The sequence below is a fragment of the Podarcis vaucheri genome (genome assembly GCF_965113315.1).
Source record: "Podarcis vaucheri genome assembly, chromosome: 4".
NCBI lineage: Eukaryota > Metazoa > Chordata > Lepidosauria > Squamata > Lacertidae > Podarcis > Podarcis vaucheri.
Genome location: NC_138762.1, coordinates 26,773,756 through 26,790,534, shown reverse-complemented (window position 1 = coordinate 26,790,534; position 16,779 = coordinate 26,773,756). Strand labels below are relative to the sequence as shown.

Below are 16,779 nucleotides of genomic sequence, written 5' to 3'. Positions count from 1 at the left end.
AATGATGCTATTTATACCGGGCTTGAATTCCATGCACCTTAATGCTCACTGTATCATGACATGAGTGCTGCTTTTCTGAATCGTACCCAAACCCTTGTGGCCTGGCGCTCTCGTTTCTGCTGGTGTCTAGCTGCATGGCTCTCACAAGCCGAGTTCAAAGAGGATAAAATGACTGACCCATGCCTGCCTTCATTTTGCAGCGACTATAATGATATAAAGGCAGCATATGAAGCCATGAAGAACGTAGCCTGTCTGATCAATGAACGCAAGCGAAGGCTAGAAAGCATAGACAAGATGGCCCGCTGGCAAGTGTCCATTGTCAACTGGGAGGTAAGGGTGCACTTCCAGGAGGTTTTCATCTCAAAAGTCGCAGACAGTTAGATCCAGTCTTGGGATTAGAATACAAGCATTATAATCAATGGGACTTAAGACAGACGGGGTGGCTAACCTATTACCCACCAGATAATGTCGGATTTTTTTATGCTTGTTTCTTTAACAATTGGTCAAAAAGTGGTTTACGGCACAAAACGGAACTAATAGGAACAAAAAGTATAACGGATAAACCCAGCTGGTCAATCAACACACTAAAACGAATCACAAACAGCAGCTTATGGATTCTCAAAGCAGCATCTCAGTGAACAGAACTGTCACACTCAAAAATGCCCAATGGTATAGAAAAGTTTTTCTATACCATTTCTTCAAAAGAGAGCAATTGATGAGGCCAAACTAGTCTCCAGGGAGAGGGCAATTCTACATCAATGGGGCAACTACTGAAAATACTTTGCTCCATAATTTTAGGTGTCAATTATTTTGTAGTCATTGAATCCTATGCATGAAACTGAGAAGACATGAGTAAGACAGCCCCACCCAACCTGGAACTGAGTTTGCTTAAACCTAGTTGTCAGGGGTTGATTAGCTGCTTGTGCTTAAAATTGTGCCCCCTCAGAGTTTGTGCGGCCCCACAAACCTCTGTGTGTGACAGAGCTCCTCAGACATGTCTGCTCTAGTCACTAGTAGAGTCTGACAGTGGCTGCTTGCGGAAGCGCTTCCAGCAAAGAAGCTCCTTAACGGAAACGCGTCTCCTGGACTCACGACGTGACAGTTTCCGGCGAAGTATGGGTCTCCCTGCAGTTGCTTCTGACACCTCCCCGCTATTTTCGCTGGACGTGTCTCTCACCCCTTTCTCTCCCCTGCTGTTTCCTGCCTGGGCTGCTGCGTCTCTCTCAGCATTACTGAGATCCTCCTCCAGAGACCCCTCGCTCCCCCTACTGGTCCCTGCTTTGGTTGCTGACTCTCTCCCAGTCTCTGGGAGCCCTACCAACTCCCTTTCCCCTGATGTCAGTTCCCTGACATCCACCTCCCCTCCAGGGCCCCCTTCCCCCCCGCCCCTACTCTCTCCTCTGGGCGGTGAGGAGCTGAAACCCCGAAAAGAATCCTCTTCATCTTCAGACGTCTCCAACATTTCCCTCCATCGGTCTTCGTTCCGGCTCGCTGAATCCTCCTCCGCCTCGGAATCAGAGAACCCCTCCAACTCTTCTTCTTCGTCGGTGGTGGCGAAGTATTCCCTCCGGAACCTCGCCACTGGCTGAGGTTTACGAGGGAATCTCTGATGAAAAGTTTCTATCAAAACCTCGTCATCTACATCCTCTGCCCTGACCCAGGTGTTTTCCGACTCCGGCTCCCCTTCCCACATTACCAAATACTCTACTTGATCTCCCTTCCACCTGGAATCGAGAATCTCCGCTACATGGTAGCTGTGTTCTTTTTCCTCCATAGCTGGTCCCCTATTGACCCTCCCTTCTCTGTCCCCTTTATACGGTGACAGCAACGACCTGTGGAACACTGGGTGCAGCTTCATGTGGTTCGGTAACCGGAGTCTGAAAGCCACTGGGTTGACCTGCTGCGTGACTTCAAATGGGCCCAGCCTCTTGGGTCTTAACTTCTTACAACCTCCTTTGAATGGTAACCCTTGGGTGGACAGCCACACCTGGTCCCCCACCCTAATGCTTTCCCCTTCCCTTCTGGTTTTGTCTGCCTGCCTCTTATATTCCTCCTTCGCCCTGTTTAAATTAAGTTGGAGCTGGCGATGGATCGCTTCCATTTCTTCAACGAACTGTTCTGCGGCTGGAACGCTCCAGTTCTCCCCTTCCCCCCCTGGGAAGGCTCGGGGATGACACCCGTGATTAGCCAAAAAGGGGCTCATCCCCGTGGACACGTTCTCTGCATTGTTGTAGGCAAATTCTGCCAACGCCAGCTTCTCCACCCAATCATTCTCTCTGTCATTCACATAACACCTCAAATATTGCTGGAGGACACCATTAGCTCTTTCCGCCTGCCCGTTGGTTTCTGGATGACGGGCAGTTGAGAAATTCACCTCTACATGCAATAAGCTCATGAGCTTCCTCCAGAACCTGGAAGTAAATTGTTTCCCTCGGTCAGAAACCACCCTCAAGGGGGCGCCATGCAGCCTAAACACATTTTCCACAAACAATTTAGCGGTTTCTTCCGCTGTGACCGCATGTGAGCAGGCTATAAAGTGGGCCATCTTGGTTAACAGGTCTACCACAACCATGATGGCTGTTTTCCCTCTGGACCTGGGCAGATCAGTCATGAAATCTATTGCCACTGCCTCCCATGGCCTTTCCGGCGTGGGTAGTGGTTCTAATAAACCTGCCGGTGCCCGCCTCTCCCCCTTGGCTCGTTGGCATTGGTCACACCCTCTCACATACTCCCGCACATCTTCCCTGACCTTGGGCCACCAGAATTCCCTGGTAACCAGCCACATGGTTTTGTGTTGCCCAAAATGCCCTGCTGTGGGGCTATCGTGCAGTTGCTTGAGTACCTTTTCCCTCAATTCCCCTTCAGGTATATATAACGCTCCCTTGTAGTACAACGCCCCGTTTCTCTCCTCAAAACCCCCGGGTTTGTCTCCCTCCCTCCTGAGACCCCTGAGTTTGTCCTGGGCGTATTCATCCTGCACTGTTCCCTCTACCAGTTCCCTTTGCCCCACCAATGCCGCCCCACACACCCAGCGGTCCTCGGGAATGACATGGGTCTCTTCGGGTGCACCCTCCCCCTCCAAATATTCAGGTTTGCGTGAGAGAGCGTCCGCCCTAACGTTCTCTGGGCCTGGCACGTAACAAATCTCAAAGTTAAATTTGGAGAACTCCTGGGCCCATCTCAACTGCCGTTGGTTGAGCACTCGCGCAGTTCTCCAATACTCTAGATTCTTATGGTCCGTGCACACTTGAACCTTATGTTGTGCACCAATTAGCAGGTGCCTCCATCTCCGGAAGGCCTCATGAATCGCAAGAAGTTCCCGGTCGTACACCGTGTAGTTCCTCTCGGATTTGTTCAGCTTTCGCGAAAAGAAGGCACACGGTCGCCACTCTGACTCCTCCTTCCCCGGCTGCAGAAGAAGCACCGCCCCTATGGCTCTGTCAGAAGCGTCTGTTTCGACCCTCAGCTTTTTTTGTAAATCCACATGTAGAAGTTGTTCATCAGAGGCGAAGGCCCTTTTCAGTTCCTCAAACGCTCGCTCCGCCTCCCCCGTCCAAACAAACTTCTTTTTACTGCTGAGACAGTCCGTGATGGGCGCCGTCAGGTGGGCGAAGTTTCGGATGAACTTACGATAAAAGTTTCCAAACCCTAGGAACCTCTGCACATCCTTCTTGGTTTTGGGTGTTTTCCATTCCAGCACCGCTTGAACCTTGCCGGGGTCCATGGCCAACCCCTTGTCTGACAAGCGGTACCCCAGGAATTCCACCTCCTTGGTATGAAACTGACACTTCTCCAGTTTCACCCACAGCCTGTTGGCTTGCAGCCTGCTCAACACTTCTCTGACGTCTTTCACATGTTGCTCCTCATTCTCCGAATACACCAACACGTCATCTAAGAAGGCCACGCAATTCTTGTAGAGCAAAGGCCCCAGTACGTGGTTCATGAAGGCTTGAAAACACGCGGAGCCTGTTTGTAATCCAAAAGGCATAACGAGGTATTCAAATGCCCCCAAAGGGGTAAACATGGTGGTCTTCCATTCATCCCCTTTCCTTATACGTATCAGGTTGTACGCCCCCCTTAGGTCCAGCTTTGTAAAAATCTTTCCTTTCCGCACCCTGGTCAAAATATCATCAATCCTGGGCATAGGAAAAGCCGCCGGCTCTGTCACTGCATTTAACCGCCTGAAATCACATACAAGTCTCGGCTTGTCCGTGTTTTTTTTATCCACAAAAAACACTGGGCTACCCCCCGCTGCCTTGGACTCTCTGATGAAGCCTCTCTTCAGGTTCTTGTCAATGAACGCTCGCAACTCCTGCATTTCCCTGTCTGACATGGCATACAACTTGCCTACAGGAAGCTGTGCTCCAGGGAGTAAATTGATCTGGCAATCAAAGGGCCTATGCGGGGGTAGTTGGTCAGCTTCCTTCTCGCTGAACACGTCGCTGAGATCAGCATACTGTGGTGGCACCTTCCCCTTCCCCATTACTTCAGTCCCTGCCAGGGTGGCTTGGGCCCCTGCTGACCCCTTTTCCCCCCTGCAGTGTTCTAAGCAATGTGCTGAACCGAAGGAAACCACTCTTTGATGCCAGCCCACCAGCGGATCATGTAGGGCTAGCCAGCTCATTCCCAAAATAATGGGAGTGCCTCCCAAGGTGGCCACATTAAACGCTATCAGTTCTGTGTGCCTTGCCACCCTCATTATCATTGGGACGGTCTGCAAGCTGACTCCTCCTCCCAACAGTTCCCTGCCATCGATCGTGGTCACCTGCAGGGGGTTGCTTAAAGGGATAGTCTGTATCTGGTGTTCAGCAGCAAACTCCTTGCTCATAAAATTGCAGGAGCTGCCTGAGTCCAACAGCGCCTTTATTTTTAGGGGGTGTCCATTTTGCAGCTCTAGCGACACTTCAATCACTAGAGCAGGTCGAGGAGCTTCTGGCACGGGCACTTTTACTGCTCTTTGGCCTGGCTGCAGTGCCCTGACGGTGGCAACCAGGCGTTGGCTTTTACCTGCTCCGTTTCTCCCTGCTCTCCCCCCTCAACCGCTCCCACCATCCCTTGCCATTCCTTCCTCTGGGGGCAGACTCTGGCAAAGTGGCCTGGCTGTTGGCAGAGATAGCATTTCCGGGCTCCTTTTCCCTCCTTCTTCGCCCCCTCACTGGGCTTTGAAACTGCGCGCGCGCGGGCTGTTCCGATTTCCATCGGCTCTGCCGGCGGGAAAGCTGGCTCAGGAATGTCTGGAATGCGTAACTCCTTCCAACGTTCCCCTCTCCCTTCCCGCCTCTCCAAGGCTCTTGCCTCCTGGCGCGCTCCAATGGTCAGCGCAGATTTGGTCAGCTGATCCATAGACACCGCCCTGGGGCTCCGGGACAGCTCGTCTTTCACAGCCGAAGAAAGACCTTCTTCAAATAGCATCTGAATGGGGGCTGCCGATAAATCCCACCCCAATCTGTGAATCAGCATGGTAAATTCAGTCCAGTACTCACGGACAGATCTGCTTCCCTGCTTGCAAGCCATTAGCTGTCTGCGCACCACCCCTTCCTCAATATCGCTGGAAAACATGATATCCATTGCACGAAAGAACTTCATAGTGTCCTTTAGGATATCATTGTGCGTTGCCATCAGGGGTCGAACCCAGTCCCGCGCCCCCTTCTCAAGATGCCCAATTACGAAAGCAACTCGCGATTCCTCATCAGGGAACTCATCAAACTGCACATTCAGGGCATATTGCATCTCTGTCCTAAAGGCATGGTAATCCTTGGGGTCCCCCCCAAACTTCTGCACCAATCCTGGTACCTTTCTGGGGAACTGAGTGGTTCTCCCCTTTTTGTCTGCATCCTGAGCCCTTCTCTCCTCGAGCCTCGCCGTCTGCAGCGCAAGTTGGACCTCCAGAGCTTGATACCTTTCTTCCAAGCTTGGACCAGCTCCAACCCCTGCCTCTCCGGTTCCGGCTGGGTCGCTCATGATGGCTTTCTCCTGCACAGGCAGCGTACAAAGACTGTCAGACTGCTGTCAGGGGTTGATTAGCTGCTTGTGCTTAAAATTGTGCCCCCTCAGAGTTTGTGCGGCCCCACAAACCTCTGTGTGTGACAGAGCTCCTCAGACATGTCTGCTCTAGTCACTAGTAGAGTCTGACAGTGGCTGCTTGCGGAAGCGCTTCCAGCAAAGAAGCTCCTTAACGGAAACGCGTCTCCTGGACTCACGACGTGACAGTTTCCGGCGAAGTATGGGTCTCCCTGCAGTTGCTTCTGACACCTCCCCGCTATTTTCGCTGGACGTGTCTCTCACCCCTTTCTCTCCCCTGCTGTTTCCTGCCTGGGCTGCTGCGTCTCTCTCAGCATTACTGAGATCCTCCTCCAGAGACCCCTCGCTCCCCCTACTGGTCCCTGCTTTGGTTGCTGACTCTCTCCCAGTCTCTGGGAGCCCTACCAACTCCCTTTCCCCTGATGTCAGTTCCCTGACACTAGTTATCAGGGAACATAGGCATGCTTAATTCTGTTGTGACCAAAGAGTCCAGAGATATCCATATGCAAAAAATGCCAATATATCTCCGTCCAGCAACTGTGATCCTCAGATGGAGCACTGCTGAAAAATATCACATACCCCAGCGATGTGCTTTAGAAACTGGGCTTTTAGTGTTGAAGCTCCAGCCACCTGGAATTAGTTACCAACTGAAATTAGACAAGCATGTAGCCTCTTGATATCTAGGTGGCTTTTGATGACATTTTTTAAGGTGGCTTTCCCTGAAGTGACCCAGACATATTATGGAATATTAATTGTAGCAATTGTTTTGTTGCTTTTAGTTTATTGAGTTTGTAACTTTTTGTTTGTTTGCTGCAAACGTTTTCAGGGGCAAGACATTTTAGGCAGAAGCTCAGAACTAATCCACTCAGGAGAGCTGACGAAAATCTCCAAGCAAGGCAAGAGCCAGCAAAGGACTTTCTTTCTCTTTGACCACCAGCTTGTGTTCTGTAAGAAAGATCTCTTGAGAAGAGACATGCTGTACTACAAGGGCCGGGTGGACATGGATGAGTTTGAAGTGCTGGACATTGAGGACGGCAGAGAAAAGGACTTCAATATCAATGTCAAAAATGCTTTCAAAATTGTAAATAGTGCCACAGAAGAAGTCCATCTATTTTGTGGGAAAAAGCCAGGGGACAAGAAGAGGTGGCTGGAGGCCTTTGCAAATGAGAGGAGGCGAGTGCAAGAAGACAAAGAAATGGGCAAGTATTGTCTTCTGCTGACTTCTCTTATTTCTGTGCTTTGTGGAAACCCTTGTTCAGCTGTATAAGCAAGTTTATTGAGTAACAGTTACCGCTGGAACTGAGCAGTGGGAAGCTGGCTTGGGGGAGTGAGGGGTAGGTGGGGATGGATGGATTGATTGATGTACAAGATTTTTTACTCTCCCTTCACCATAAGGTCCCAGTGTGAGTTGCAACATTAAAACTTTTACAAGAATGAATAATGTGGTTCTAGACAGAACAGTGTGAATTCAGCAAAAGAGGTGGATCCCACAAAACCAACTGCCACCCTCCCAAATGGAATTTGCTGCAAAATAGAAGCTTTTGAGTTCTGGTGGGTTATCTCAACAAGCCAGCAATGCCATTTAACAAACTCTGAAGTTGTAGACACAAACACAAAGCAGCACATGAATTGGCGACAACCTCACTAATAGATGTTGCTTTCCAACAGTCTCTCACATTTTCAGCCTCACTGATAGATGGTTTGCTGAAAAGTAGCAGTTGCCCATACAGTCATGGCTGCTTCTACAACATTCTCTGCATGAAGCTCTCATTCACAATCCCACACCTTGTATAGGATTTTTGAGCACATGACACGGCCTTTAACCTGCCTCTCATTCGTGGGGTTTGGATACGTCGCCATACAGTAGGGAGGCTAAATAAAATATGGATTAAAACCTCATTCCCAACTGAAATCTTGGACTCCAAATGCTACGTTGGATGTTTTTGAGCACAATTCAAAGTGTTGGTGCTGACCTTTAAAGCCCTAAATGGCCCTGGTCCAGTATATCTGAAGGAGCGTCTCCACCCCCATCGCTCTACCAGGACAATGAGGTCCAGCGCCAAGGGTCTTCTGGTGGTTCCCTCACTGCGAGAAGCCAAGTTACAGGGAACCAGGCAGAGGGCCTTCTTGGTAGTGGCACCCGCCCTGTGGAACGCCCTCCCACCAGATGTCAAAGAGAAGAAGACTTTTAGAAGACATCTGAAGGCAGCCCTGTTTAGGGAAGTTTTTAATGTTTAACAGACCACTGTATTTTAATACTTTGTCGGAAGCCGCCCAGGGTGGGTGGGGAGACCCAGCCAGATGGGTGGGGTATAAATAATAAATTTATTATTATTATTATTATTATTATTATTATTATTATTATTATTATTATTATTATTATTTGCTCTTCCTCCACCATCACCCCAAAGAAACTCCCACTACCACCACCTTTTCCAGCTCTGCAATACTCCGAATGTGGTTGAACGATAAATTTGTATAACGGAATTATGATATCAGTAGTTTTATTTTAAATTGAGATACTTTTACAAGGTACAGTTTCTGTTATCCGGATAAGGTCCACATCCAACCTGCAGTTTACAAAGCTGACTGCAGTCTCAGGGAACTCACTTTGTCCAAAGCTTTTTGAAAGTCCAGTACAATGTATCAGCTGGATCACCTTTATCTTATGCTTGTTAACACTCTTAAATAACTCTTAATAAGGTAATAAGAAAGGACCTTCCCTTACAGAAGCCATGCTGGTTCTGCTTCAGCAAGGCTTGCCCTTCTATATGCTTGGTTATTTTATTTCAACAATATTTCCCACCAGTTTTCCCAGGACAAACACTAAGCTAACTGGACTGTGATTTCCAGAATCCCCATCCTGCCATATCTCTTGTTAAAAATTGGTGCTGGAAATTGAACCTGGGACCTTCTGCATATGAACAATGGGAGAGACCTTTTACTTACTCAGACAATTGGTCCAGCTAGCTCAGTATTGTCTCAGGCTCTAAAATTCCTCTAAAGCCACCTTCTACTGTTCTACATCCAAACTGGTGCCGCATAGATAATCGTTAGATTACAACTCCCATTGTCCTCAGTCAGCATGGCCAGTGGACAATGGGACTTGTAGCTTAACAACATCTTGGGATCCAAAGGTCAGAAAGGTTGGCTCTCAGCTGACTGCCAGTGGCTCGCCCAGTTTTCAGGCAGGTATCTGTTCCAGACCCTCCTGGAGATGCCAGGGGTTGAACTTCGGATCTTCTTTAAGCAGAGCATGTGCTGTACTGCTGAGGTTCTCCTTTGAATGCACCATTAAGCTGAGCCATTTCTGTGTGACATTTTAACCTGAAATTATTTTCCCTGCAGTCAAAAACCTGAGACGTGTTTAAAAGTACATGGCTTGTTTTTCCATTGTAGGAATGGAGATCTCAGAAAACCAAAAGAAACAAGCCATGCAAAATGCACGGAAGTCAAGACACGGAAAGATGAAAGGTGACTCTTTCGCTACCCCCACCCCGACCAAAGGCTAATTCACACAAGAAGCTTTTCTCCTTCTCGTGAGGAGTCCTGCCTGTCCTTGGGCATGGTGGGGAAGGTGGTAGCCCATGGACCAGACAATTATAGCTCCAGGTGACAGCAGTTCCCATGCTTTCTGTGCCTGGAATCGCAATGCTGTCTGCTGGCTGTAACTGTGGCGTTTTGCATGTACCATTTATCTACCTGTGTGTACGACTGTGTGTATGACTGTGGACATTTGCAATAGCTTGGGTGCAGAAACAAACGTCTTTGTGCAAACTTTACACCACCCCCGTCTTTGCCCCCACAAAAGTCTCACCCCTGGTGTCAATACTTTCTTTCTACAGGTGTCGGATACAGTGGGTGCCCGATGCCGCCCCCCCACCAGAGTTTACATCCTATCCACCAGCGTCACATCACCGTGCCCACTAGCATCCCACAACAGCAAGTCTTTGCCCTGGCAGAACCGAAACGGAAGCCCTCTATTTTTTGGCACACTTTTAACAAGCTGACCCCATTCAAGAAATGAGCAGCTGGAAGATCCCTGGACTATAGAAGGTTACAAGGCGAAGGAAGAGCCACTTGCCGTCAAAGAATTGGTTGGTCCAGCCGGAAAACTCTGAATTCTGGAGGGAAGGAGTCCTGATCTTCCTCTGCTTCAGTGAGAAGGACTTGCCGGCGGTTTAGTGGAGAAGGCTGTGGCTTGATGTGAAGCAAAGGTTGACTTGTGTCAATAAACATTGCTAAATGAGAAACCCACCACTTGGTCGCAAGGGCAGAATTGCTGCTACTCTTGAACGGTGGTGCAGGGTTATTGTACTTGCACCAAAGGAATGGTTTAAATATCTTAGGTCATTTTGCCTGTCTTAATAATAAATTCATGGCCAAATTTAGAAATAGGAAGGATAGTATCCAGCCACCTCCCGCTGGCACAGCATGTTGGCAGAAAAAAGAGGTACCATCTTCTCTGTGAGCACCAAGCAGGCGTATGGATCTCTGGGATCAGGTTAGCTGCCACCGCAAGAACTGCTGAGCCTCCGTCCTTCCTATTTGTCTTAGTTCACTGTCCTTATTTCTTGTTAATTTAACCAAGTAGGAGTAGGACTTCCTGCAAGGCCTTAGCATCTTCCTGGCAAAAATGGGAGAAAATGTTCACTTGGTGACATAAATAGATAAACATGCATTTTTACGTGCTGTTGCAAATGACGAAGGAAGAGCCCAATGCGTCTTGGGTGGATCCTTATGAAAAGCGGTACTTTGCTGCATGCATTGAATGCACTTCAAGAAACTGGTTTCGTTTTATTTTGTTACCTGCTGCTGTTTTAGCCTGTGAAAATTGCCTCTGTGCTTTCCAATATGCCTGCTTTTTACACTATGAGAAGCTGAAGTGTTCTCTGTTCTTAATGGCGCCAGTGCAACTAATGAATAAGAGAAACAGAAATCTAGTTGTTAACTCAAGGGAGACTTTTGTCACTCTCCTGTAAATTGGGCAGAGAATCTCTAGTCCTTGAGTGGTTGCTGGACTTCAGCGTCCACAGTCCCTGACCACTGGCCATTCTGGCTGGGGCTGGTGGATGTTGGGAGTCTAATAACATCTGGAGGGCCACAGGTTCCCCACCCCTGCAGTAAATATAGAATCATTCCAGCTGGTTTCTGTGACTCCTAGAAAAACCTTCAGAATATCTCCAAAATGCTGTTGATTTCATTATTCTTGCCTACATCAGCCAAGCCAAGAGGGTTGTTCAGGGGTTGTTTCTTTGCAGTCAAAATGATCCCACACAATGGAACAATTAGTGGCATCAGAAATTAACTTTGATCAAAACTCAGGTCAAATGTGGCCGGTTTATGGCTTATTAAAATTATGTTTTCTTGTTTTGCTTTGTTCTGTGAATATGAAGCTGCTTTTAATACAGCATTTACAGAATATTCTACCCCGAGAAAGCTGTTATAAATTGAAGTTTATAGCACACACTACTATTTCCCTATCTCAGTAGTTCTATATTAATGCAACATTAGCCTAAGTATTATTAACACAGTGGAGTGGGACAATTCTATTTCAAAGGTTGTTTTTCAAAAGATATCCAGTCTATCCAATTGCCAGTTATGCTGATGTCCAGAACTTTATCTGATAATGAAGGTTGATTCAGGATTTTTAAAAGTTATTTATTTTTACTGTGAATACAACTTGGGGGGGGGGAGAAAGGGGGTAAATCTGTTAAAATATATGAAGGACAATGGGCTACAGCCAAGGTTATTTAACTACAGGGTGAAATATAAAGCCTTTGGCTGACATCCTAAGCATATTTACTAGAAAGTAAATCACAGTTGACCTTACCTCTCGGTAGATGTGGTTAGGAGTAGGCGATTTATTAACTTCCAGTTTTCTCTCTCTTGCTCCCTGCCGCCAGCACACAGAGGATATAGACTCTGGCAAAAGTGTGTCACCTTTAAACCCCATTGATTTCAATGGGAATGCTTAAAACACATGCATTGAATTCAGTGAGACTCAGGTGTTTGGCAAGGGTGTATGTTGTTAAAAAAAGATTGTTTAATTGAAGCGCAGGCATCTGGGAGGGCTGCAGAGTGCAAACCACTGGAGAGATGATTTGTAGGATGAATGAAAGGGCACTTGCAAACACCCCTTGATTAGTTCAAAAGTAAGATAAGCACAACAGAAACTGTCAGGCAGTGACATCTCAAATTTTAGTGGCACCCTGTGTGAGTCCAAAATCCTGCACCCCCTGCCTCTTGCTTTCCGATGGACTTTATAGTTGCGGCACCTGCTACAGTGGTCCAGAAGCTCCGTGCCAGGGCAGCCATACCAGTCGTACTTCCTTAGATCTGCCTTTGATACTGGATAAATTTTTGGCATGGCACTGGGTCAGTGGCGTAGCGTGGGTTGTCAGCACCCGGGGCAAGGCAAGTAATTTACGCCCCCTAACCCGTGGATTTGCGCCCTCTAACCAGTGGATTTGCACCCCCTAACCAGTGGATTTGCGCCCCCTAACCCTAACCCCCAGATGTTGCGCCTGGTGCGGCCAGCCCCCCCTGCACCCCCCACGCTACGCCACTGCACTGGGTAAATTAAGTTCTTGTACCTGCGTTTTCCATCTTTTGGAAAATGGATCTTTTATTAACAGGCAAGTGGAAGTAGCACATCACAGACTGTCGTGTTAGATATGCCTTCTGTACATAGCTTAGCAATGATTGTAAAAAGACACTGATGCTAAACTGGATTGCCCAGCATGCTGTGAACCTCATTGCTTGCTTTTCAATAATATTCTTTTCCTGTCCCCAAATGAAATAGTTGAGAACTGGGTATATGGAATTACAGACTGGCATTTTAGTCATAGCAGCTGTTAAAGTATTTTTTTAAATCATTTCAACTGAGACAAAAACAACTGTCTTGGTAGCCCACCTGATTTGTAGTTACCTACGGTACCTGCTTTGCAAGTTGATTTTTGAAGGCACAGCCTCCCTTCCCCAGGTGGGTGGGGTATAAATAATAAATTATTATTATTATATTATATTGCTCCATTCACTCTGAAAATGTGGCATAAAATTATTTTCAGCAACTGGAACAAGCAGCAAAACATTGCAATGCATTCTTCTATTGTAGCTGGAGGGTGCTAGCCAGCCATGCAGCAAGACCTTCCATTCTCTCCTCCCAACCTCCAGTTTTCCTTTCCAACTGACAGCACTCTGCAGCTACTGCTCAGTCCTCAGTGGGTTTAGGTTTAAAAAAATCTCTTTTGGGTACTTCTCCTTACCCCAGAGCCTCCCCAAGCATGCTGCCACCTTTCTCTAGTTTTTCAGTGGTCCTTTTTCAGGCACTGTGCCTGCACCAGGGTTGATTACAGTTTTAAAACCTTTTCACATTTATCATTGCACGACCACAAAATTTGAGAAAGCTGGATGGCTGTGTCTGCCATAGTCTAGGTGCCTATGCCATGATAACCAAGAATTTGTTCAGACTGTTGTTCAGTGTTGTAGTTCTGTGACCCTGTGGGTATAGAAAGCAGGGTAAATAGAACGGTGGTCGCCAAGGTCTATTCTCTGCTCCTGTTGAAGTGCTGCTGCTGCTGTTGTCTGCTCTCTGCCAGAACCAGGCAATTTGCATCAATGCTTCTGCCACACACACCCAGCCCCCCTTCCTGGTCCATGGAGCATAAAAAGAGCTTTGCTGCATTAGGCATCTTCTCTAGTCAGGCATCTTGCTTTTTACAATGGCCAACCAGATGACTATGGAAAGCTCACAAGCAGGACATAAATGCAATAGCAACTGGTACCCAGAGGCATACCTCTGATACTGGATGTATGGTAGCCATTGCAGCTAGCAACCATTGATAGTTTTATCCTCTATGAATGTGTCTAATCCCCCTTTTTAAGCCATCCATGTTGGCGGCCCTCAGTACTGCTGGTGGAAGGGAATTCCCCAGCTTGAGAATGCACTGTGAAGAAGTATTTCCTCTTGTCTGACTTGACTCCCCCCTTATTTCACTGCATTGAATGACCCTAGCTTCTACAACAGCAGGGAACAGAAGCCAGGAGATTCTCCAGGTGTTGCTAGATACGTTTGACCCTCCCACTGACACAAATTGCCTGGCTGACAAGTGTACCTTCATTATGGCAGCTTGATAGGAGACAGAAAAAATAGAATGGACCGCTATAGCTGACACTCATTGCCCTCATACCTGCAGAATTGTGCCCAGTTTTAGCACTGGAATGGAGCAGAATGCTTTGGATTTGCTTGTAGATGCACTGATGTTACTCCCTTCAGGAAACTCAAAACATTACAAAGAGAGGGAAATGTTTATCATTATTCAGGTTACTCAGGAACAATGTTATGTACAGTACCTTGCACACCAAAGCCGCTTTATTTAACAAACTTCTTCACCTTGACCCCTTTTTGCAGCCAAATTTTGCTTTGCATGAAGGTGGTCGTGGTTGCAGCATATTAAGGCTGTGGGGCTGCTTTAATATTAATAATTTGGTTTAGAATGCTTTGACTTTGGAAAATACAAAGGCTGGAAGAATAGATTGGGCTTAAGGAAAAGGTAAAGGGACTCCTGGCTATTAAGTCCAGTCGCGAATGACTCTGGGGTTGTGATTAAACATGCTCTCAAACTATCCTGGAAATTCAGTGGGTGGAATCCAATGGAGCACTAAGGAGATTGTTCTGTCACAGCAAGCATCTTTGCTTGCCCAATAGAACAATATCCCCTCCCCCTCCACACTGCTGGCAGGGGTGTTTCCTGACCCTCCAGAGCAGATTTGGGGAAGGAGGGAATCCTCACTGTGCTAGTGGAAGTTTTCGCACTGGCTACTGCTAGCGGAATAGGTTTGCTAAATCAGACCTTATATAATTGCGCAGCCCAAAATCCAAAGAGCCATTTCAGACCAGTCCAAAGGCTTGATCTCTCTCAGTGGCCTTTTTTTTCCGTTTTACATTATTTCTTTTAAGAACTGATTTATCACAGCAGACATCTGCAACTGGGTCAAAAGTTGTTTTTCCAATTTCACTCTAGTGACCTACTATTTATGAAATACAGTGCTACCTCAGGTTACATACGCTTCAGGTTACAGGCTCCGCTAACCCAGAAATAGTGCTTCAGGTTAAGAACTTTGCTTCAGGATGAGAACAGAAATCGGGCTCTGGCGACGCGGCGGCAGCAGGAGGCCCCATTAGCTAAAGTGGTGCTTCAGGTTAAGAACAGTTTCAGGTTAAGAACAGACCTCCGGAACGAATTAAGTACTTAACCTGAGGTACCACTGTACAGGACCAAAATAGATCAGAGGTGGGGAATCTCTCACCCTCCACAATGTTGCTGGACTCCAAACTCTCCATCTTCCCTGCCCATTGGCCATGCTGGTTGAGGCTGATGGAACTTGGGGCCTAACAATGTTTGGAAGACCACAAGCTCCCTCATCATTGCCTTTAGTTCCTGGTCTGGGTCTGTAGGGAAGTGGGCTTTAAGAATACAGTATTGTTTTTGCAGGTCACCATAAGCTGACCTTGAGCTTCATCAAATTAATGTCCCTTTAAATAACATTGTTACATTGTTGAGTTTAAATTTGCATAACACCCCCACCCCAGTCTAAACCGAACTGCTGTTAATTTCTACTGCAATGCTTGTGTTTGTTTTTTTGTCATGTTCTCATATAACCACTGATTATGAGGTTCCTCACAATGCTAAAGCACAGCATTTGTGCAAATAACCCTCAAAGCACACTTTTCCTTGTTTCTACTGGACTAAACTAGCGCCAAACTCTTAATTCTCTGGCTTGCTGCTAGCATCTTTTAGCAAATAAATAATCTAGGTTTTACAGTGGCTTGTGTTTCAATATACAAAAGTGAAGGAGCTTAACTGAAACTTTTCACATTTTTTTGCGCGGGACATTCTTTTTACATTTTAAATATATTGTAGATTTTACCTTGGAGTTTGAGCCAAAGGACCTTAGCCATAAATAAATGGTATATTTCTGTTGACTGCCTTTTCTTTCTCAATGTATATGGCATTTGCATATTGAAGACACCTTCTGAATGATTCTGTGATTTAACTTTGTTGATAAATATTAGGCCTGCTTGTTCAACTTGCTTGTATATTTTGACAAGTGTTCTCTAACAATTCCCCGCCTTCTGTATATGTTCTTATGCATCTTAACAGCTCTGTGCTGCTACATATGTTTCAAGCCAGAATTCCTGGCTTCAGAAAAAAAATTACTTGGCTGTTGACAGCTAAAGGTATAATGTATAGGATCTCTTTACCTTCATATGTTGTTTGCTGTATCATTTGTTGCCAGATTTATTTGCATTCTGTATGTTTTATATCTTTTAAAAAAATATCTTCTGGGAATGAATCTACAAACGTACATTCCATGTACCTTGCTCTAACTTTGTATGTTTTGATTAAGAATGTGCATAACTTAACATTTCTCAGCTGTGTCTTACATAATTTCAACTGTACAGTTTCAATGTTTGTGACTTTTTCATAGCATATAAAATATTGTATGTGAGCTTTAAATATTTGAACATTATCTGACAGCAAAATATCATTTGTTTTGTTTATTTTGTCTATTTATAATCTTGCTCTACGAACCTAAGGCTCCCCCCCCGCAACATCTAGTTAACATTTAGCTTGCATAACTTCTCATTTTGCATGAGGTATACATATATAAAAAAGTTAAAGTTATTGCACATATAACTTTTTTTTTAAAGAAACAGATAAAAACAGCTTAAAAAACTAAACATACTTAAGA

The 16,779-nt window shown here is 46.3% G+C and overlaps 1 protein-coding gene across 8 annotated transcripts in view; it reads left to right on the top strand.

Annotated features, from left to right (window-relative positions):
• SPATA13 (spermatogenesis associated 13) overlaps positions 1-10,278 on the top strand; it is a 106,851-nt gene extending 96,573 nt beyond the window's left edge. For all 8 annotated transcript variants that reach the window (XM_082220243.1, XM_082220239.1, XM_082220240.1 and 5 more), the window contains 4 exons: positions 201-330; positions 6,848-7,220; positions 9,421-9,495; positions 9,867-10,278. In XM_082220243.1, coding sequence (XP_082076369.1) covers positions 201-330; positions 6,848-7,220; positions 9,421-9,495; positions 9,867-10,048 — 760 coding nt within the window. In that variant the 3' untranslated portion in view covers positions 10,049-10,278. The remainder of the gene's footprint in view (positions 1-200; positions 331-6,847; positions 7,221-9,420; positions 9,496-9,866) is intronic.
• Positions 10,279-16,779: the final 6,501 nt, after the last annotated feature.